General features: G+C 41.9%; 1 protein-coding gene across 1 annotated transcript; it reads right to left on the reverse strand.

Moving 5' to 3' along the window:
- Nucleotides 1-1094: 1094 nt before the first annotated feature.
- On the reverse strand, nt 1095-23765 carry DNAJC12 (DnaJ heat shock protein family (Hsp40) member C12). Its single transcript, XM_078597557.1, has 5 exons — nt 23565-23765; nt 14929-15007; nt 4433-4572; nt 2937-3108; nt 1095-2206 (listed from the first exon to the last, which is right to left on the reverse strand). Exons 1-5 carry the CDS (start codon nt 23655-23657, stop codon nt 2112-2114), a joined length of 579 nt encoding a protein of 192 aa, XP_078453683.1. The 5' UTR covers nt 23658-23765; the 3' UTR covers nt 1095-2111.
- Nucleotides 23766-24885: the final 1120 nt, after the last annotated feature.

The raw sequence follows: 24885 nt of genomic DNA on the forward strand, positions 1-24885 counted from the left end.
GGGCATTTTGAAGTGACGTCACATTTGTCACCCCCCCCCCCCCTCGTCACACATCGTCACAAATGTCTGACCCCCCTCCTCGGTGCGTGACGTAATTTATGGACGGCCCCTAAGAGTAACGCGGCGGCATACCCTTTGGTGTCTCCCGCCATCTAACTGCGTACGTGTCTCGCCAAACCTTTACGTTATATTCGTTGGATGGGGAAATGGTTCTTGCCTAACACGTTTTTATTATTACACGCTTTTTATGAAATCTGTATCCTCAAATCTTGCAACTCAATTTTTACCCACTTCCCAATGTGGTATCTACTGCAAACTTGGTATACTTATGTCATACTGATGACAATACTATATTCTATCATAAAAAAATATTTTGAAACATTTTTATATGTTATCTTTCGGCTTGGGTCTAATTGTCCACGCTCAACTGACGTTGGCTGTAATTGCCCACAGTCCCTTACGTTATGGCAAGCTTCGGGGCCAATTCCTGGAGTCGTGGAGTTCTTCCATTACTAGTATGGTACATTTCATAAAAACGTGTTTTTCTAAAAGTTTTTTTAAATATTACTTTTTCGCTTCACGCGGCTTAGGAACGCATCTACCGCGTTAAACGAGGAATTGCTGTACAAACAAAATGCAACAAGTACCATTGTATCTCATTTTCGTGAAGCTTTTTGATACGTTCGCAAAAAGATAACATGCATGCTTTGTTTACTTTTAACATGAGCTACTTGAGCATCGGCATACTTTGTGTAGACTGCATTTTGTTCATATAAAAGGCAAATACAAGTTTTATTTGGCATTACTACGGTCGCAAGGTTCATTTTATACGGCTAATGCTTGTCACTGGTAATGTGACAATTGCATTCCTTGCCATAGTTTAGGTTCCGTAGGGCACCTATTATTTTTAAAGTCTGCATACATTGGATATCCCGCGGAAGGGATCATTACTGGTTTCGTATAGCATTCTGTTGCAAAGATATATTTGGTTTTTAAGTTTGTGTTATAATCGGGTGTTCGTATTCACACGAACAGTGCTTATGCTTTGTCATAGTTGCTCTCGTATGCACAATCTCACGACTGACACAAACGCCTGCAATCACCATTTTTATTATGCAGATGAAGTGCACGAATGCACAGTACACACCACACTTGCTGACAATCTCAACACTGGTACATTTTCACATTGGAATTTTACAACATGGTATTAACAAAGCCCAAAAAAGTCTTTAAAGCCAAATTTTGTTACATTTTTCTCTCCATTTCATTTTGCCTTAAACACATTTTACAAATGGATCCCTCTTAACCAGCTTGGGTTATTTGACAATGAATATACCGACAGCTTTAAACTGCCTATTGAATTATCTGTCAGTTGAATTTGAGCTATTATAAATTAACCCCTTGTATTAATTTTGATAGGTTACAATATATTGGTATCCCTTTTATGTAATGTAATTTAGTTTAAAAAAATTTTTATGTATAGCTTATGAATAATGTGACATCTTAGGAACAATATTTTTTTTAATTTCAGCTGGATAAAATATGCCTGCTACTAGCAACCTCAAAGCTTTAAACATATTTTGCAGTCAGAAATTATTCTCAAATTTGTGTTTTATCAGTTTCTTTTACGGAGTTGTGTCCATTAATAATTTTATCATTAGTACAAACTTTGAAGGAACATTGGCCATTAAATGCAACAATTACTTAGATTGCGAAGTTTTATGCCAACAATGTGAAAGCACACTACCAATCATTTGCACACGTTCACAATAACAGTTCATCTCTTTGCAATTAAACATTTATGTTTGTATCCACAAGCAAAATCACTAATGTACAGCACACATTTTCTACACTGCAGCTTTGAGGACGATGGCCATGAACTGAAGTTGCGATTTGTGACTTGTGCCCAGTTGACCTTCACTTTATTATAGCAGCAATTGGGCCTACACTGCATTCATTGCATTGTGAGGGACCCGCATGCTGCACATTCTCTCACTTTATTGATCGACTGGACCGTTCACAAATGCCTGCTTTTTCTTAACTTTCTATAACGCTCGCCATGGAGTCGGGTATGTTCACTGTCACGTTGCATCGTTTTCCTCGGAAGGCCGTCATATCTCGTAGTTTCTAAACTTTCTCAGCAGCTCTGACGGAGCGTCGGATGACCAGCTGAAGCTGTTACGCCAGTAGGATGTCTCCTGGGAACCTGTGGAAGGATGCACACCACGTCGTGAGAAGACCCTGCAAGCCGCACTCCTCTTAACCACAATTTAAGTGGCAGGGAATTCGTTTTGAATAAGTGGAGTTTTCTTTTCGAAGAAAATAACTCCCCCCTTATTTGTTTGCAAAATTTTGCAGACTCGGATCCTCTGAAAAAATGGGTAACTGGATGAAAAAAAATATCCAAACACAAGAGGCTGGACTGGGACGTGTACTGCATAAATCGTTTAGTCGAGAAATGAGGGCGCATGGGACTGCAGGTCACCCCAGTTACGGTTCTTACCCGCACTCTTGTAAGGTTTGGATGCTCAGAGCGGGTAGCAACCAAAAAACAAAGAATGGGGGGAGGGGGAGCAAAAGGTGAAATGCAATTGAAGATTAAAAGCATGGGATTGAAAAGTAAAAAGTCAGAGGAACAGAAATTTAGACTGATGGATAGTAAACGGTGACACGTGTGAGGTAACAATGCACAAGGGAAGAAAACCAAAAAACAATGAAAATTGCCAATAATCACAATAAAAATGTGGGTACAGTATGAATGAGCAAAAACAGCCCAGTTGTGAAAACCAAGAGAGATGCAGAGAATAACATGGGAAATAAAATAGGTTACAGGGAGCAAAGAGGAATGAGGAGAGTGTGAAATGAAAGAAATGGGAAAATAAAGACATTTTATTTCGAATGATGTTCAAGGAGAATAGAAACAGGTGGCTTGGTACCGGGTGAGGTGGGGCTCTTGGGTAGCGAGCCGTCGGGGGAGTCTCCCTCTCGCGCCGCGTCCTCCTTGCTACGAGCCCCCAGGGCCTCGTCGGCCCCGCGGCCACCCGTGGCGTTGGTGCCAGCGTCCTCCAACATGGGCTCCTTCTTGTTGCGCGTGGCCCAGTGCATGGACTGTGGGTGAGCGGTGGCGCTGCGGTTAGCGTGACGCGCTACGAACCTGGCGACTCGGGTTTGATTCACGCTCACGGCCAACACCAGTGACGATTATCTGAATTGGTCATGGGCCTCCCCCTCAAATGAGTACCTGGTGCGGTGTGTAAACATCACCGCTAGGGAGACAAAGGCAGTAGGGCATGGTACTGGCCACTAACCCACTCGTGTACCGTGCTGGCCTTCATAGGTGCTCACTTGCAGCATTTGCCCCAACAGTCTGTTAAGGCTATACGGGGGATGTTTGTCTTTGGACTGCGTGCACGTGGACGGGGTGAATTCAAGGGAAATGTCAATTGTCGTTTGGATCCATCGGCAACAGCCACGGCAGAGATTGGCAAAACACATTCAAATTAGGGGAGTACTGTAATTTTAATATTGCCATTTAACCATGCCAGGTGTAATTCAGATTCACATAACAATTGAATGAAACTTTAAATTACATGTATGTTAGATACTGCCCATCTCTGCCAACAGATTTTTTTATTAGTGTGTATACATGCTGAGGGTGTACGTTTAGTTGATCATAATTGTAACTGCAATGTCACATTTAACAATTGGGTGTGGACTTTTTTGCTATTGGTTACAACCAGCAGCATCAGGCTGGTTGGAACCAATAGTTAATTCTAGATTTGAAGCTTTCGTGACTGCAAGGATTCATACTCTTAGGTTTTTTCGGTAAAGTCACTTAGGTAAAAATAAATAATAGAAATAATACATGCTTTATTATTTTGATTCTATTATTATTTCTATTATTTTTATAATATATTTTTACCTACGTGACATTACCCAAAAAACCTAAGAGTAAGAACCAATAGTTATTCGGCACGATGTTTGTATGTTTCCACATGCTGGGAACTTCTTTAGTATCTGGATCGTAAGGAATTGTGCTGAACAACACATGGAACACATTGGAGAACGAGAACTAAACTTGTTTTTATTTTACCAGGTAAAGCCCACTGAGCAATATAGCTCGTTTTCAGAAGTGACCTGGCCACAAATAACGAAGTGGCTTATACGGAAATGTATAGCGGCCAAATCCTCTAAACGCATGTTTCTGCGATGTGGAGAGAAAAACCGAAGGACCCGGAGAAAAATCAACACGACCACGGGGAGAGCATTTAAACTCGGAATATACAAGAGTCGGGGTCTGGATTGAACCCACCACCTGTATACCAGGTGAAGTATTTAACATCCCGCCACCCTGGCGCCCATACAGCACAACCGTGGAAACCTACACATTCTTGCTGCAAGGAATGTTAACCCGCCCGTGCCTGGGCCTCACCGTCTGCACGGAGCTGCTCAGCGCGTTCCACTGTTCGAAGGGAATGGCGAGGCCGCTGCGGCGCCACTTGTCGTAGCGGCCCCGCGTCTCGCTGTCCGTCAGCACCTCCTTGGCTCGCAGCAGCTTCTTGAAGTGCTCCGCTGCAGGGGGCACGGCACACGCAGCCGCACGACGGTTGGCAAAGTCGAGGGTCCTCAAAGCCACCATGCAACATGCCATTTTTACTGGTAGGAACCTCCTGGTTCCACCAGCTCACAGGGGATTATTGTGTCCGTCCGTCGTGCATCCAAAAATGGGAAGGGTGGGGCTGGGTGGAGAGGGGATGGGGAGGAGCTGGGTTGGGAGGGTGGGGAGGGGCTGGGTGGGGGGTGGGAGGGGTGGGGCTGGGTGGGGAGGGGCTGGTCACCCCGTGGTGCCCTTATAAAACTCAACGTTTAACCTACTCACGCCGGCTTGTGCCTGCCCTCACAGTTGGGCATATTTGCGGAATACACCATGCCGCCGTTGACCCTGGCCATTGACCGAGCAACCCAACGTTCCTACCAGCTCCCTCCGCAGGAATGTGTTGAATCGATCGAGTAAAAAATGCAATCCACTATGTTATTCGATTACTCAGGCACCTTACAAGCCAGGCCCCACATGATGCAGTTCCTGATGACGCCACCAATCCCAGCCCATTACCTTCCATCCAGTGGCACATGTGGGCACAGGTGAGACGTTTATCCAACTATTTCTATATTTTCAGATTCGTCGAGTGATTGAACCAATCGGCAGAATCTGATAAGTGATCAGATCGTCCGGTTATAGTCCATTTCAACACCTTTTACGATGAGCAACTATGGCAACTGGCTGTGACATTGTTATAGTGGGATGGAATTCCATCGAGCCAACAAAATCAAGAGCTGAGAGCTATGATGAAGGGAGTGCATAACATTTTGTAGTCGTGTGACCTATGTGATCGGGAGTTTCCAATCAAGATGCCCATTTTGATGGCTCCAGCGATCAGATTTGTGGGTAACTAAATGTTTGACAACAGGAAATGGTGCCGCAACAATGTACAGTGACTTTTGCCGGCAACGGTTGTCATACAATGTCCCTGGTTGTAGTGATGGTGATATTAGCGAACATTTATTAAGGCTGGCACAGCATGTGGGGGGGAGGTGAGGCCAGTGCCATGCACGCTTCGCCATTTTATATTCCGAGTATGGATGTTGAATACAATGTTCGAGGAACTCATTTTTGGGCTGAGTAGACCTATAGGAAGACCCGGCCAGCTTCAGCAGTCGCTACTGGTGTGCCTGATTAATACTTAAACCCACATTACCAACATTTCCTCGAAAACCATGACCCAGACATTTTGTATTGAAACCTATTTGGACGATGTTGGTCCTTTTGTGAGATAGCTCTCCGTACTAATTTCAGTTACTGTTTTCCCCAGTTAAAAGAGACGACTAATGTCAATGTCGTCTCGGCTTATTAGATGTGGAACATTGATATTCTAAGTGTGCTGCTTGATAATTCCAATATCTTGCCCTGCTACAGTGGACATAATGGGAGTAAAACAACGTAACATTGTCCCACCTAATGCAGCCAATAATGCAATGCGACCTAAACAGCCCAATGCAATATCAATGGCCATTCACCTACCAAACTCTTCAGAGGGTTTTTGGAATTCAAATGCCCTGCATGGTTCATATCGGAAAGTTAGACATGCAAGATTTCAGTACATTTCCTAGCCAGTGCAATGCCGAAGAGCATTTGCTTACACACGTGTAGAGATTAGCAACCCACCGAGAGGATAATGCAGTTACCCCGTGTTTTTCATTCCATTTCGCATATGCAAGTGCACTGCAAAGTTTACCGAAGAGAGGATGATTCACTGCCAACACGAGGCACTTTTATTCCCACGCGGTGACATTAAATCTGCTTTCAAACAGACCTGATATCGGGATTTAAATATTGCCTTTGTGTGCTGTTGGGTGGGTGAAAAGGATAATAATTTCAAAAGCATAGCCATCACCATCTGGCTTCACAGCACTGTACATGTGGTGACGCATAATGACATACATGACACTCGCCACTTAGCATGTAGTGACTGCCTTTGGTTTATCTCCTATTGATGTATGTATATTGAACTTCTTTTGCACCCTACGTAGCCAACCGTGATATTCGGAGGTGCCGAAGCATTTGCCGTAGCATGCACTATGCTTACCACACATGTTGAATGCTGGATACTTGTTGATTTGGGGTTATTAACAACAATCAGTGCAGTTCAATTAAATGTTTAACTGTTACACGGAAAATTCCGGTTAGCCAGTTACCAGCTAGCTTGCAAAGGAGATCCGTGGTGCACAAAACAAGAACAACATATGGTGCATAAAAATGCAATTAGTCTCAAATTAGCTCTTACCTTGGTCATACATATCTCAGTATTACATATAACGTAACATTATAATACTGTGTGTGTTAAAAATGTACAATGTGTAGCTAATTTTAGACAAATTGTAAAAAAAAGAAAATGCATCTTCCAACCACTATGCTGAATATATTCTAGAATTTGTGCAAATATACAAACTGTAAAGGCTGTAGCAGTGGCACTGGTACGAACCTCCTGGTTACACCAGCCCACAGGGGATTATTGTGTCCGTCGTGCAGGGAGGGGCTGGGTGGGGAGGGGAGGGGCTGGGTGGGGAGGGGCTGGGTGGAGTGGGTGGGGCTGAGTGGGGGGTGGGAGGGGTGGGGCTGGGTGGGGAGGGGCTGGTCACCCCGTGGTGCCCTTATAAAACTTAACGTTTAACCTACTCACACCGGCTTGTGCCCGCCCTCAAAGTCGGCCATATTTGCGGAATACACCACGCCGCCGTTGACCCTGGCCATTGACCGAGTAACCCAACGTTCCTACCAGCTCCCTCCGCAGGAATGTGTAACACAATGCACTATGAACTCTGTGTTGTCTTGCTGTGGTCTGGGACTGTTGTTGTTTTGCTGCATTTGCCCAAGCTTGCATTTATTGTTGAAAAATCTGCAGGAATTGGTATAAATGAGCAATTTGTACTTCTGATTAATTTTTATTTATTCGTGACTTGCTTGCCTTTCCTATACTTTGCACTCCTATCGGCTTTTTGTATTTTTGTTGTGAATTTCTGACCCCGTGAAAAACAGCTTCATATCTCATCGGATTCCTCCAGTCTGAATAAAGATTGTGAATCTCAGAATCATAGTCTTCAAACGGAGTTCAACTCCTGGCAACAGCTGACATCGGTGGCGAGTGGCATCAGGAGCATTGGTGGCGCGTGGCATTGATTGTGAGTGACATTGGTTGTGATTGGCATCGGTTGTGAGTGGCATCGGTTTCAAGTGGCATTGATTGTGAGTGGCATCGGTTGCAAGTGGCATTGATTGTGAGTGACATCGGTGGTGAGTGACATCTGAACTAGTGCTGGGTGTCCCTCTTCCTTTCCTCACTGACCGACGTGGCGATGTTAGGCCAAGCAACCAACATGACACGGTGGATAGCGGGGGCCTTTATCCAGCAAGTGGATTGACAAAGCTTAGTAACAACTTGACGTCTATTGTGTTTGTGTTACATGTATGTATGTATGCAGTACATCCATCTCTGCATATGTATTAAACTGGTAGAATCATATTCTTAGGTTCTTTTTCGGTAAAGTCAGCTATCGTGCTGTGACGGTTCCACCTGAAGACGGAGGCTTGTGTTGCCTCCGAAACGTCGTGATTTTTATTTTATTTTTATTTTACTTTAATAAATTTAATTTTTTTACCTACGTGACTTTTACCGAAAAAAAAAAAACCGAAAAAAAAAACTAAGAATATGAATCCTTCCAGTCACGAAAGCTTCAAATCTAGAATGGTATAATCATATATTGTATGCAATCTGTGCTGCTGTAACTTTTTTTCCAGCCCATCCATGTGAATGCATAGCTAATGCAATCTGCAGATGTGCCTCTCTATCAGTCACATTCAACGTTTGTAATAATTTGTTTAAATGCTCTTCAAATATAGCCATGTGTAGCTATTCGGCATGGATCCAAGTTATAAAATCACACACAATAATATCCTTTATCCATCCACCTACGCAGAGACTGGCCACACGATGTAATCTACTGTTATTCGCATTGCCTGTACCAAGAAATAGATTCCTCCAGCAGATTAATTCCAGCTACATGAGCCCATTGATAGGCAAAGCTGAGGTGACGATTGCAAATGCATATGTGAAGATCACGTTACTGAACGATGTTTTCTAAAAAAAACATGGCAATACACATTTCAGGAATTCACAATACTGTATGTAATACTAGTTTACGGCTGTTGATCCACCGCTGGATGAACCTCCCTGGGCTGCGTCGGTCTTGTGGGTTGTTTGACCATACTTCACCGCACTGGTCAGTGGAGGTTGGTAAGGCGAGGGTGGCAGGAGGCAGTACTGGCTTGGGTATAATTCGCCATTGAATCGAGCTGTGAATGAGGAATGAAGCTCATGATGTCGTGTTCATGGCTCAGTGTGTAGAGCATTGCGTCACTGCTCCACTGACAATGATTTGAATCGTCCAGAATGCACGCCGAATATCCACAACTTCAGTATGACACATGTTTGTTATGCCGAGTGCGATGTTTGTTTTTTGCAGTCTTGAATGGTGTGGGGTCTTGCAGAAGAGAAGCTGATTGTCCAAATCGGTTTAATTGTGATTGTGCTCTTTCTAACGACACAGTAATAATTTTTACATGGCTAAATTATTTAACATGTAAAATTACTCAGTCTAAATTAAAAAAAATTCGCACGAAACAATGCATAGCTAAAAATTAATTTGATGGAGAATCTAAACCTTTCTCAGATGCAATTTAAGTGAATCAGTTTCATGAGGCCTACTGATTAAAAAGATGCAATACAGTACGTAAACATTTCATATGTTTTGTTTCCACACTATCATTGCGGTGACTTGGTTTAAACGGCGGAAAAAAAATTCAGCGTTTCTACACCAGTCTGTAATAAGTCTTTGCAGTCTCAATAGGCCTTCACCTAATTTTCGAAAACTGTTTCATTCATGCATGCAGTGGTGACATTTTAGACACCTTCCATATGACCACGTTTAACGTCATTCATACCGTAAGAAAATTGTCGCTTGTGCTCCTTGTTTTTTTATAAGTGCAAAGCAGAAGTGGCATTATATTTACATATACAGTAAATAAATACGTATATTTAAGAAACACATACATTTATACTCTCTACATTTATTTGGCATTGTATAATCATGTTTTCGACATTGTATGTTGCATATATTCTAGATTTTAAAATGCCTGTATCGTGTTACGTGTTTGTAATATGTCACTTGGTACCCTGGAGACCCTTGCAAATGAGATATTCCATCTCAAGGGATTATCCAGGTAAAATATGTGAGTTGGATAGCCAATTTAATTCCTGTTGAGTGCACACTGTAAACCGAGACTTCAATGGTAATGGGCCAGATCCACGTTCACCAGCCAGGTTGACGAGCGGTCTCCCGTGACACTTGCAAACCTAGCTTGTGCATGACGATGATTCATCACCGTGTGGCGTATGACTGCGTTGTCTCTGCTTGCGGCAGACCTGTATGTTGGACTGGGGGGTGGTGGTGGGGGGGTTGCATGAGTCACTGACGAAGAGCATAAATGATGAAAAGGTTACAGAGACGTATCTGCTGCACTCCCCGCAGGCTTTTGCAGGCCGTAGACCTTTTCATTCTGTGGCTGCTCTTTCCCCACTCAGAACAAAACAGAAGGGTTGTGTCAAACATTATGGATTGAGTGTGCTCAGCAGATTTGTTGAACAGTTCATGTATTACCTTTCTTTATGTATATTTAAAAATACTAATACAAATGTGGCTGTTGTACCAGAGCACCATATCACGTAATTGTTTTTATATCTAAGTAATCTTTTTTACAACCACTCTTCAGCCAAATAAGTGATTCTTCCCTCTCTCCAAATGTTCACAAAACAATGGATCTCAAAACTGTGTGGATTAAGTGAAACTACCAATCTTTAAATGCAGACTGGGTTGTGAGCATCAACCTGTTGTCTCACCGAGTGGCAACAGGCTCATTACACTGATGTGCGAATTAAGCCCTCCAAGCCACGCAGCCAGCTCCGCATTGTGGGATTTTTGAGATAGTGAGTGGGTGGAAACTAAGCTTAAAATGTCAAATCCCAATGTACTTTGCCCGATAGGAATATTGCCCATTCATAAAAAATAAAACCTGTCAGTGGGATCGCTGTGGAAGCGGAAATGATATGTGCTGAGTGACAGACATATTTTGGTTCATGGTATCCATGGTTACATTGTAACCCAAAATAACAAGGTATCAGGAACTTAGTCACCGATATCAAAATGAATGCGGTGCTGTCGTGACGACAAAAACACGTGACTATATTTAACGGGCTTTTACAAGCTTTTAAAATAAATCTGGCAAATGTATGCTCCAAATGTGCTCTAGTGTTAAGAGATGTATACAGTACTGTTAAGCTTATTTTGCTAACACATAAACTTATAGTTAAATTAAGTCGTTGAAAATGTATTTCTAAGAAATCTTAAAAATCAGAAAACACTCAAATTAGAAAGTCATGACAAAGAGTTATGCAGAATCAACATAATAAGCCATCTGTTACATAACAGCGACAAGATATGAAGTACGGTCTTTGTGTCGTGGCCTGCTCGTTTGTTTTCCTGGTAGAATTTTTTTAGAAGACAGTGATTAAATAAAACAATATAATCGTGGCAAGGCTACAGAATGTGTCAGAGGAATAATGACTGTAATTAAATACAATAGTAGTCTTGAAGGACATGGATAATAAAGCTGCTTAAATTGCATTCTAGATTTGAAATTTTCGTGACTGCAAGGATCCATACTCTTTGGTTTTTTTCGGTAAAATCACGTAGGTGAAAACAAAATAAAAATGAGAACAACTAAATTAAATCACGACGTTTCGGAAGCAACACAAGCCTCTGTTTCTAAATAGCTCGCTTTATACGCTACAGTAATTTTGCTGGAGCAGTCACACCTGATGACGGAGGCTTGTGTTGCTTCCGAAACGTCTTGATTTAATTGAGTTGTTTTAATTTTTGATTTTGTTCTCACCTACGTGACTTTACCGAAATATCAAAGAGTATGTGCTTAAATTGAAGTTGAAAAATCAAGACCAATCGAGGTGCAGCCTCCACACAGCGATTGTCTTGTCAAAAGCTTCGTATAAGACGTGATGCACGTTGTATTGTGGTGCACTGGCACGTGACTTCAAAATGTATTCAGTTGCAGAGATTGTGCTGTTTCCGAGTGTGCTTCAATCAATGATTAGATGTGTCATGATGACCTTAAATATATATTCGAACGCGCAAGAACCTACTCAAATTAAATGTATGTGCGCATGCAGTGATTCATGGATTACAGTACACAGTATTTACAGGTTAATGACATAATTCAAATCGTTGATAAGCATTAAACGGCGTTGGCGGGTCATGTTGCTCAAAGCGATTTTGTCTGGTGGTCTTGAAAAATGTTGGAGTAGCGATGAAATCAGCTCGAGTGCAGGTGCTAGGATCACAAGAGATGATGACAGCTTTCGGAGGCCTTCATCCAGCAGTGGATTGGACATGGCTGATGATGACGATGTGAAATGATTACTAGTATAAAGTGTTAACAGTACTGGATACGGTACAAGCATTGCAAACATCCATGGAGTTTTAAGTATTAAGACACAAACATGAAACCTGCAGTATAACATCCTCTTGAAGGCAGGGACACTCTGCTACAAATGCCATAGCAGTGACTCATGCTAGCAATAAACCTGTAGATATAACATTTTATAAATAAATAACAAATCCAACCAGAGATGGGGTTTAGGTTCGCAAGTGTGAAATTGTATACACCCCCTGTTTCCAATGAGCCATGTTTCTCTGTTATTGAATAGAGCGGCCTATATCACCAACTGTTAATAAGTGGCTACTCAATAGAAGTCCACAATTTCTACTGGAAAATTGCCGCGTTTAAAATTGACGACCTTCATTCAGAGAAAGTGTGCCTTTTAAATTGAACAATATTGATTCGGTTGAAACGTTCACAGCTGCAGTCCGTTTCTTTTTTTTTTAGAGAAACACTCGAAATATGTCTGGAAACTGATTGAGACTCAAATGAAATGATTTTGATTCTACACACAGTTGACAGAGAATGGTAAAAGCGAAGCAAGTGTGGTGTCACCATATACTTTGTTGTGTCTGACTAAAGTACAGGAGCAGATTGAATTGAATAATTCGCTCATTATTGACATTAGCAGTGGCAATTTGAACATTCTTATCCAGAGCGCTTTAAAAAGTCTGCCATTTACAAATTATCCCTTTCCTGGAAAAATAATTATCTTTCATTTTGTCTGAAATACGTAGATATATTTTTTTTATTATATACATAACATGTGTACGTTATATCACTTATTTAATTTCGGAATGAGATATCGAGTTACAAGAATTGTACTGCATTTGATATTTCACGATATTAGACTTTGTCAGAAAATGAAAAATACCCATTATAGAAATGCTTCCGTAAAAAAATGTGCAAACAGCAATGTCAAAAATCCTTTCATGTGGATTTTCATGTTCACCACATCCTTGAATTATCAATTTCACGCTATCATTTCTCTAAAATATTCAATGTTAGAAGTCGAAATCCAAACACTTTTGAACCCAGAGTCCCATTTAAGTCACAAAGTGCTGTCAGATGCTACGATCTCTGAATGAATAGTTGTGACGTCACTCAGGACGAAAACTCAAGTCAGACGGCCCAGTCAGACAGGCATTTACGCAAAAGCCACACCAGGTTTGAATGCCACCCACTGAGAGTGCACCAGAGAAATATATATATCTTGCGTCAGTTCAGGATATGAAAACAATACCAAATATCCAGGGCCGGCCCGAGGCATAAGCGAACTAAGCGGCTGCTTGGGGCCCCCAAGTGATATAAATGAATTAATGAATGAATGAATAAATGATGGTGGGAGGGGGGCCCCCAAATCAAATTCTGCTTAGGGCCCCCAAGAGGCTCGGGCCGGCACTGCAAATATCAGATAGCATCGCCCGCCAAAATTCCAGCTTCACTACTCTCCGAGCCGCCCAACATAAGCTTCCATGTGTTCTCCACCACTGAGAATTTAGGCATTTGCCACATTGATGTTTTGCTGTCTGTAATTAGTTAAGATTATATTCACTGAATGTATACAGTATAAGTTATGGGGAGTCAAAATATTTTGAGAATGAGATCTTAATCCTAGAATGTTACAGTCGACTTATTTTGAAGCTTATTTTTTTAAATCAAACTCAATTAATTACAGTGAGTCCAACATGCGCATGACCGCTGTTTACAATAGGAGTTGTATAATAATAATATTGCACATTCAGCATTTCTGTATTTACTCTTGAGTATTTATTATTTTATGTTTACATATATACCAAATCGCATGCTGCCATGGTGTGTATATGGTTAGCATACTGGAATTCACAATCCAGAAGTTGCTGGTTTTATTTGACATCGCGATTCCTGTACGGACAGATTATTATAAATGTGAAATGCAATGGTAGTGCTTCCTGTGCTCTGCTGCCAGTTTACCAATATTATTTTGATTGCCCTATAATGGGCCAACAAGACAGAGTGGACACCGGTAAGAAGATTAGATACTCTTTCATTCTAGCATTAGGATAAAAACGGCTTTTGTCATTTCACCCCAATTTTAACCCGTTAATGCTCTCAGCGTCGTGTCAAGAGACACAGTTATGCAAACGGATCTCTCGCAGAGCACACGCAATCCTTTGTGTTAGAGAAGCGGATATCATAGTAGATGGAAACACTTACCCACTCGCACCGCATATGAAAGTAATAGTCATCACGTGACACTCAAACTGATATTTGATTCTCAGAGCTGGAATTTGGCCAAATTAATTGCAAAAGCAAACTATAACGAAATACTTTTTTTTTCGTGCAGTCAATAGTGGATGGGCTTGGACAATCAAGGAACAGGCGGATGCCTGGATCTAAACCAAGAATATCAGTGGTGCCAGCTCAACGCTCTGACCTCTGAGTCACCATTCTAGTAATAAGCATAATGTTCAGTTCTTAACTGTAAGCATATAAGTAAATGCCCAAAAATTGTCATTAAAATTACAAATAATGTTGTCTTGCACACTGTAACATTAGTCTCTGTAGAGTGCACAGATAGATTAGCCACTTGTGCTGTCGACTGCCTCCCCCTGTTCCAGTCCATGCTCAAGACCTTGCTCTTCTCCTCTGGATGTGACTGGCTGCCCCTTTCTCACTAAACAATGAATACGTCCATTTCTGCACAGCGTCTTGAGACGCAGACACACGTAGATGCTATGTAAAGAAAAAAATCACACTTTAATGCTGTGCAAATCCCTGTTGCGTTCATGCATTAATGCTCTCACAAAGGCAATGCGCGTTACCTGCAGAGGCGTCGCTGGGGTGTTTGTCTGGGTGGCACTTAAGGGCTTGGCACTTGAACTCTGCCGAAATCTGCTCCGTCTGTATGCACACACCACCCAGCGCCGAGCACAAACAGCGTGGCTAATTCGCATCTGATCAGTGGGGCGCTGCACGGGAGTTCATAATACACAACCATTTTCGGGCATTTGTCCATCCATGCCATGTGAGTAATGGGGGTTGTTTGACCTTACTTCATACACTTGTCAGTGGGTTCATGAGGGCGCAGTGACTGGGTGGGTTATCACTCACCACTGGTATTAGCTGTGGTCAGGAGTCAAATCGGGACACCGAGTTAATAGGCAGCAGTGTCATATTTGGTCACAGTCAACGACAAGGGCAGTACACTGAACATTGGTCCTACCCCTCCACTCCAAGGCTATGCAGGGTCAATAAATATTTGCTGACCTCTGGACATGTATTGTTATTGTAAATATTTTTTGTTTCAAAGGGGTGGGCGTTAGTAATATGTATTTACATATGGGTCACTTTGAATTATTTCAGATTGGGACTGAAGAGTCGAGGACAAGCTATGGACAATGTAACCTCATACCAGGGCTGGCGTAAACATCAGATGCTCTGTGGAAATACACGGTCAACATAACAAGGCCACATGGCAGAGCTGCAGTCGTTGCAAATGTATGACGAGCGGTCAAAATTATTTCAGAATGAGTCATTGAAAAATTTTATATAGTGAATGTGCTTTTGTTTTAATAGGGCATAAGCATTTTCTTGCCGGTCATTATATTAAGAAATTAAGTCTGAGGAGAATCTGTAAATTGTTTTTTACAAACTTGTCCTCAATAGTTTTTGTAGACCACCCATTTCCTTATTATACTAGACATTAAATACTGTACATATACAATATTGGTCAATAGCTCTTCATAAAGTTGGTGCATACTCTTTGGTTCTTTCAGTAAAGTCACGTAGGTAGAAAAAAAAATCACGACGTTTCGAACGCAACACAGACGGGCGCTTGTGTTGCGTTCAAAACGTCGTGATTTATTTTATTTTATTTCTACCTACGTGACTTTACCGAAAGAACCAAAGAGTATGGATTCCTGTAGTTACGAAAACTTCAAATCAAGATTAAAGTTGGTGCATTATAATAATTCCCGCTCCCCCAACCCTTCACAGCGATTCGATATAATTTTGCGATTTAGGATCACAATTTGAATATATTTTTTGTTATTTGTATGGTTTTTTATTTATATCTCATTCGTACAAATTTGTTGCCTCTTAAGTTCCTTAATGTAACATTAGCCTAGATACTTTTCATATCCTTGGTTCTTTCGGTAAAGTCGAAATAATAAAATAATAATAAAATGTGTTATATTTATATTATTTTATTATTTCCCTTCTACATGACTTTACCGAAAGAACCAATAATATGAATCCCTGCAGTCACGAAAGCTTTAAATCAAAACTTTTCACATCATTTCCATATTACAAATAATGATTTTTCACATCCGCAGTACGATTGCATGCACAGTATTGTGAGTGTGAGAATAGATTGCCATCAAGGAACTTATGCATCATTACTTGCATACTAAATAAAGGTTCCATCATCCACAAGACTCAGTGGCCACAGGTTTTTCAGGGCAGACATAACGCTTATATTTGTAATAGTAGAAATAAAAACTGTCGTGACAATGGGATCAGTTGACCTGAGTGGCCTCTCTGGGTAAAGTGGCTGAATCAAAGCCAGAAAAGAATCTAGTGAACACTATCCCTCCCTCACTCCCCATGCCCCACCAGAACAACCGACCAAGTTGTTTTGAGGCTCTAAAATTGAGAATAATGGACTTAATTTGTCTAGTTAGCGATAATGAATGCAGCGGTGTTGTGTAGTGTTTTTGTGTTGTGCAGGCAGACGTTCCAAACAAAAAGGCCTGTTTGAAATTTCATTAAGCCAGTGTTTATACGTCGCTTGAAAACTGCAGTCATTGGGAAACTTAACAAGGTCATTAAAAATGCCTAATGAAGTTACATAACACTTCAGAAGGTCAATGCTAATGTATACAGACTGGCATTCATCATCACTGTCGTGTTTTGAAAACCATCTAACAAAAAACAAATTGCAATACTTCCATTTTGTCCTGCAGTGCCAGTACGTCACTATGCTCGTTTCCACAACGTTAAGCCTACAGACTAAAGCAGCGTGCTTCCGGGCAGCAATATATTACGTGCTGCAATTAACTTACAATAGAAAGAGTATAAAAACCCAGCAAACAGTGCTGGTCAAAGATGGAAAACACACTTGTGACGCAAATGCTGGTACCAGAGCACCAGCATAAATGAATCACTTAAGGCAAACACACACACAGGCAGGAGCTGCTGCGTTAAATGCCCTATCCCTAACCGTTCCCCTGCTTGATGCGGTAATTGATTTTGCATCATTCAGTGAGCTGCAACATGAGTTTTACATCCACCTGCAACTGTTGTGCCCAGTTTAACTCGGCAGTCCTCTTTGTAATTTGATAAAATCATAAATTACCATTCTGCTCTATACACAAAAGAGATTACTGATGGCACTAATGCACTTCTAGCTCACGTTCTGTAGAGAATTAAAAATTTGACGTTGTGAGTGTGAGTTAACGCTCTTACGGTGGGTAAATACTGTAATATAGACACGACACATTGAGGACTAATGCTCTAAACCACGCTCTGCTTGTGTCGGTGCTTTGCAGTCTGGTAAATGACGAGACCTTAGCAAATTGTCTGCTTGTTGTAAAACGTTTCGCTTGATGCTCCTTTATTTCACCTAATGAGAACATAGAGTTTCATTCATTTCATGCCTTGCAAACTAGATCTAAGAAATCACGGCTGCATGAAGACATTTATTATTAATATTTATTATTTAGTCTTTGTAGGAGATTTTTTAATTTAAGATTTCCGCCATGAAACTGGCAGACGGCCCATTGAAAATGATGACGTCTTATCACAGGGTCTTTCGAATCGACGACTGAACCCCTCTGATTTGCTGTGACAAAGGGGCATGCGATTATCCGTGGCAGCGAAGGGATGGAATGCATCCGACAGGATGTCGAGCAGTTAGATGGAGTGATGGCATCGGCTCAGCTGGGTGGATTGTTACGTCACAGGACCAGGGTACATAGTGAAACCTTGGAGAGGCCTTCACCCAACGTTAGGTTGACCATGACTGATAATGATATGTACATATTTATCCATTTATCCGAGTGTCAAAGTGCAAATAAACATGAATAGGATCAATTTGTAACCGCTTCAGGGTCCCTCTGGCTCTTATCCACGTGAAGCCTCGGACAATAGAAATACAGTCATTGCCTTGCAGATGTTTTAAGGGCGCGGATAAGAGGCAGGCTGGATAATAAGTACGAGCTTTTTTGCCCGTCCGAGGACGGGTGTATATTGCAGTAAGTCTGAAATATTCAAAAGAAAAATTGTTCAGCTCATGATTATTAATGAGGGGGGTTGCCCCATGTGAAGTGACGTCACCCGCTAATGGTTATTGGGGAGGGGTGCGGCATGTGGAGTGACGTCACCCCCTCATGGTTATTGTGGAGGGGTGCCATGTGGAGTGACGTCACCCCATCATGGTTATTGTGGAGGGGTGCGGCATGTGGAGTGACGTCACCCCCTCATGGTTATTGTGGAGGGGTGCAGCATGTGGAGTGACGTCACCCGCTCATGGTTATTGTGGAGGGGTGCAGCATGTGGAGTGACGCCACCTGCTCATGATTATTAATTAGGCGAGGGGTACGGCATGTGGAGTGCGCGACCTTCTTGTGCGTTCGTGTAAATTTCCACGCGGGCATGAATATTAATGAAGGGGGTGGGGACTCTTTTGCAGTGACGTCACGCACGGTTGTAGCACTGTGCTGCGTAGATTTCTTTTTTACCGTCACTTTCTGTAAAGAAACGTCATATTTGAAGCGACTTTGCGTAATAAGCTATTTAATTCCTCTGCGTTGGCGTAAAAAACCACCCACTCATGAATATTAATTAGGGTGGTGGGCCTCATGTGGAGTGACGTCACGCACGGGACGGACAGACATTTCTGGGTGATTATAGTAGGTAATATGTATGTCAAATAAGATCAGTTTCAATGTATACAGCATACAGCTTCTCAACTATAATGCCGCATGGGAATCAGTGGATGTCAGCGGGAATCAAACTATGGAGCGTAATAATTGTTTCAGTGGTGGCCGGTGGGCATCATGATGGCTGCAGCACCCAAGCATAGGTTGTCACCATGTGCAGTGTTTCTGGGGATCGAGCACGTAAAAAGGCTGATGAAAGCAGAATGGCTGAAACGACGGCTTTAACTTTTAGTTTGGAGCTTGCAAGCAAAGGTCCTTTTACAACATCCCGTGGCTGTTTGTATGAGACCAGTATAGAATAACTAAAAATTATTAATGACAGGCCTTTGTCAATACAATGCTGTTTGATACATTCCCATGTTGGTTAGCAGGCTTGTTTGACCCATACTTGACCAAGCTAGTCCTTGTGGGTTGGTGAAGGATGGGCCCACGACCGGGTCAGATATCACTCGCCACTGATATCAGCAGTGGATGGGAATCAAACTAACAGCAAAGAGCCTGCATTATCCACAGCTTGTTGTGCAATAAGCACTTTGGCTAGCATATCATTTCATTATTTTATTTAAAGTCATAATGCGCTTGGAGGACAAAATGATAAACGAGACATTATTTACCCATGTCGAAAACAAGCAAAAAATATATATCTTATTTTACATTGGTCATCACTGATAATTGCATGGATTAATCTCATTGGGGACAAAACAACAAACTTAGTCTTGTGATTGCATGGGACTTTAACTGCTAAGTGCTTAGGTCTACAGGTGGTAGAGCAGTGCACTGGCGAGGTGATATGAGTCTGACCCATGTCCGGTTAACTTAGTCACTGATGTTAGTTGTGAGCTTAACCACTGCACTACAACTCCCCGCCTATGATACCCTATAACACACAAGCACTCTAATTCATTTCCGGTTCCTACACGGCTCATGATTCCTGCACATCCTTCCATATTAAGGGTGGACTCCTAAAATAATGGGCATCAATAGGATTGCTTCAAGTCGAGATGGAATATGTGCTCTGTGTGCAGAGGGAGGCATTACCACTGCCCACAAGTGTTGATGAGGATATTAGAAACACATCACTGGTCTTGTTACAAATCAACTTTGTTTCTTTTGCTTATTGTACCCAGCTTTATGAATGTATCAGGTGGTTAAGTCCCCTCACATGGTTCTCCCCAGGATGGCTTTATTTCGGAAAATGCTCCCCACCTTTAGGCAGAGAAAGTCTCCATATTCTTAGGTTTTTTTCGGTAAAGTCACGTAGGTAAAAAATCTAAATTAATAAAAGTAAAATAAAAATAAAAATCACGACGTTTCGGAGGCAACACAAGCTTCCGTCTTCAGGTGGAACCGTCACAGCACGCTTGCTGTAATCAAGTAAATGAGAGATTCCAAGGGATACTACCCCGTATATATACTGGTTGAGGGGGGAGAGAAAGTGTCCATGCATTGCGTACGTACACCGCATAATGCAGAGAGCCGCGTGTGCTACACTCCAATTTAGCTGATTACCTCATGGTTTATTTCATTATGCTTTGCCAATGTTTGTCCACGTCATTAGGCATAGAGGAATGAATTGCAAACCAAATCCCTCCCCCCACACACGGCAAAGAGGAGCACAATAAACATTTTCTATATCTAATTCATTCGACCTGTCCCATGTCTTTTTTTACATCAAGTTATGCCCATTTTGCTTCAATTCTTCTTTTTGTAAGCCTTAAGATTAAGCACATCCAGGCTATTTAGGTGTTCCAACTCGAAAGTATGCTAATCCTGCATGTCACAGGATTCTCAAAATAGCATGGGGGAATTAAAGACGATGCTATGTGTGTCAAGTTAAGAACAAGTATATCCGAAACATTGTGATGCGTGCAAAACACCCTCTGACCTCAGTCATGAGTTCTACAACTGGGTCAATGGCCGCTTAACAGGAGGGGCGTTCGACACAGTAGCTATGACGGCAACGAACGATGCTGTGATGTGTGCATGTGACAGAGATTGGGTTGTTCCCCACCTTTAAATAACAATTTACACCCCTTTGTCAATCAGCTGCTGGCTGATGGGGTTCCTCACTGCACCTCTCGGTTATAGGGGGGGGTTTGGGAGGATGAAACGGAGGTCACCAGGTTCATAATGCAGTGCACTAACCGCTGCTGATTCATGGTGCATGCCCATCTTGTAGTTATATTTAGATATTTGGCTAAGACACTTCTACAAAAAAATGTATTCTTTATGAATGACCTAGGGCCTGATTCACATAGCTATTTTGGCCACGATTCCACTACTTTTTAGTGGAATGACAACCCGATTTCACGCCACATTGCAAGGGTTTCACTTTGCACTTCACTTCCGACCAATTCCGTACAAACAAGGAACCGTTCCGCCACCGCACGTGCACGATTGCGGAATGGTCCAAACAGTGAGCTGGGTTAGGGGCAAAGCCAACACTTGAAAAATTGCGTAAATCATGAGCTGGGCACGTGGCTTGACAGGGCTTTCCATTTTGTCTGTATGGAAACTTTAGAGCAGGTATTTACATCTCTTAAACTTTCGATCCCATTTCAAAACCATATACAAGCATACAACAATTCCCCGTGTAGCCTAATAAGTTCCTGGCTTAAGTCATGTGTTGGTGAAGGCAGGTGGAGGGAAGATGGCAGGTAGCACTGCGCTCCTTGCCTGGCGATCTGAGCTTGATTCCTGACCATGGAAAAAAGTCAATCAAGTGGAAGATGATATCTGAAACAATTTTGGATCCCCACATGCATAAACTCCAACTGAGTAGTGTGGTAAAGTATGGTTAAACAACCCCCATGACTTGCACGGCGAGAAGACGTCTTAATTCAGCAGTGCATTGTCAAAAGCACTGTAAATTATTACAATTTATTATAGTAAACAAGATTTCATTGTAAGCAGCTTGAATTAGCAATCTAGTTGTTGCTATTACCCAGGTGTGTTGTTTTAGCAGCCTTTTCTTCCTTTGATCCTGAGCATTAAAATAACTTACCCATTGTCAATCCACCGACCAGAGCCTTATTGGTTGGCCTGGTTAAGCTCGCCTACTGATAAAGCGTGTTTATAATACATTAGGTATTCGCACCATTCTTATAGCACAAGGCTATCACATAGGCACTATATTTCACAGACCGAAATAATTTGGCAATACGGGGTCAATGTTGTTATGTTGTTATACCCAATCAGGTAATTGGGTAATTTGCAGAACATTTTCAAATTTGGACCTCAACGACAGCATGCTGGCCTACCTATTACTCAAACAAACCACCCGGTCTTTAATTTGCACTGTGAAACAAGACAATTCTGCAAAAAAAAAAAACTCATCAGCCAATCAGTAGCCGAGGAAGTGCCGACAGCGCGTATTTTTTTATTAATACATCCGCAGTATTAACCAGGGTGGCCGCTGGGTGCAAACTGCGAACATCTGCAACAAGCAGCAAATGCACTGCCCCTCGACCATGTAAGCACGCGCTCGGGATTCACATCGGCACTTCCTCGGCTACTGATTGTCTGATGAGTTTTTTGGTTTTTGCAGAATTGGCTTCCACCTATTCCAGGCAGAAATTTTTTCTGCTACGAATTTCGTGGCAAGACAGAAAAAGCGATCCAAAAGATTGCAAGAGAAACATGGCAAGTATTTTGGATATGATCAAGAAAAAATGGTTGTGCTGGTGGATCGGCTACCGAGACATGGATTGTTATGGTCTTCAAAAGTTGGGCGACCAAGCGGAAAATTCTTAGGGCAGACGGTGGGATTCTGTTCGGGCAGATATTGGAGGTCCGTGAATCTATCCACCTCAGTTCCATTTCTGGGCACGGCTAACATCAACGTTGTTGTGAGTATTACGAATTATTGTGGTTCATTTAACCATATTGGTATTCCTGATCTACATATGGAGGTTGGATAATATTGGCGTCTGTTATAATTCGATCGTATTTTTTCTTTGTTAGAATGTAAAGGATGTAGTAGCATTTTGTATTTTTGGATTGTCATGTATTGTACAAAACATGTCCAATGATACATTACAGTCGAAGATCCACTAGACATTGAAAACAAATCACAAACTCATCACTGCTTTTGATTGACAGTATTACCTACGTTTTATTGCTATTTTGTCATTTGGAAATGTATGAATGTAATGTTTTTTTTTTATCAGTGACCACTCCCATAAAGTTCGCACACCCCTTGTGGTACGGGTTAATCTCTTTTATTTTTGTCCGTCTGGTCAGTTTGCCACCTAAATGCACATGATCCATCTCTCCCCATCATTTAAAGGATATCGCCGATCATATGTCATCTTATCTAAACCCTTACCAGAGACCGTACGGTCGAGAGCAATTTAAAATTGCAGAGCAAATGAGGGCTAGCTGCACGAAATAGCATCGAGCATGAGCCACAGGTTGCGCAGACACACTGAGTGTGGTGGTGGGGTGGGCAGAGTTTAGGGGTGGTGGTGAGAGATTAAGGACTGTCATGCACGGTGCAATTGCAGAGATGCACTCACCGAAGAAAGCTCGTCGCAACCCAGAAGGCTGTAGTAGTCTTCCCCAACGTCCTCGGCACCACTTAGGATGGCGTCCAGGGAAGCGTTGTCCATGATTTTTTTATTCCCTGCCACACCTAGGAGCCAAGAGCAGCGACGCGAATGGATGCGAGGCGGTTGTGGCACCACAGTTTATGTGCTGCGTGCGGGGTAATTGGGGGGAGGGGAGAGAGAGACAAGGAGTCTCTTCTCCGGTTGGGAGGAGCGACATTCACCCGCAAAACACAGAGTGGGTGGGAACGTGGGAATCCGTGACCCATTGGCCAAGGGCCAGGATGGCTTTCTCCGCCTACCCATTCGGTGATGTCACATGTACACAGCAAGAGTTACAATGAATAACAGGCAAATGCAGCAAGTGTAAACGTGGCGTAGAAGGGCAAACATATAGGAGCGTTGGATAAGTATGTAATCGAGTTAGGGTGTTATTCACCGGGCACATGCACAAGCCCTTTGTAAATCCTCTGCCGAATGAACCCCCCCCCCCCTAATAGAGATTGGTGAAGGTGGGTTGCGTAGATGTGGGAACACAGGGTGGTGGGTAACTTTGTTTAAACACGAATCTAGTTTTTAGTTTTTGGGGAAAAAAATCTAACTTTCTCTGCTGGATTATTTTGTTTTTGCAAGAATATATATAGAACGTGACTGTAAATCCCATTGAAAATTATTTGGAATACATTATTGTTTGGGGGGGGGGGGGACGTGAAAAATTATCAAATGTAAAAATGTGTATGTCTTTGTTTTATATTAAGTTTTTATGGAAAATAAAGAAAATGTCGCGTAAAAGGTTTAAATATTGGACTATGTAAAAATAGGAAGTGATGAGATACTTGTTTATAGGCATTGATTTGGTGAATAGGGGTCAACAAATGTATCTAGTTACAGTTATACCGTTATAATATGTAACAAGAACGAATATATATTCAAAGCTACCACTTGATGCAATCTTTCATTTTATAATCTGACATCCCTTTCAAACGTATTTACATTAATCTATGTGGTTTTTGTGAAAATTATATTTTCCACAAATGCCTTGGAATTTGGATGGATTTTCATCTAGATTTATACATGGCACTGTTGAAATGTTTAAAATTAAAATGGCTTCCTGTATATTAATGGTTTTCTCTCACCACTCATAATTATCTTATCACCTCTACTGTTATAATCTGTCCGGCTTAATTCCAATGTCCATGAGAAGGAACATTGCAGGAGTATACATATGTTGGCAATGAATAGACCAGAATCTTGCCATTCCAGCACAAGGCCAACCTTTACTATTCAAAAT

This window comes from Lampetra planeri, chromosome 9 (assembly GCF_965212315.1).
Source record: "Lampetra planeri chromosome 9, kcLamPlan1.2.h2, whole genome shotgun sequence".
Classification (NCBI taxonomy): Eukaryota; Metazoa; Chordata; class Hyperoartia; order Petromyzontiformes; family Petromyzontidae; genus Lampetra; species Lampetra planeri.

Bases quoted from the DNA above. Each gene is read 5' to 3' on its own strand.
- DNAJC12 (XM_078597557.1), bottom strand. From the start codon at position 23,657: ATGGACAACGCTTCCCTGGACGCCATCCTAAGTGGTGCCGAGGACGTT. The intron at 4,573-14,928 runs GTAACGCGCATT...TGCCCCCTGCAG, and splicing joins CCCCAGCGACGCCTCTGCAG to CGGAGCACTTCAAGAAGCTG. The intron at 2,207-2,936 runs GTACCAAGCCAC...ATCCTTCCACAG, and splicing joins CAAGAGCCCCACCTCACCCG to GTTCCCAGGAGACATCCTAC.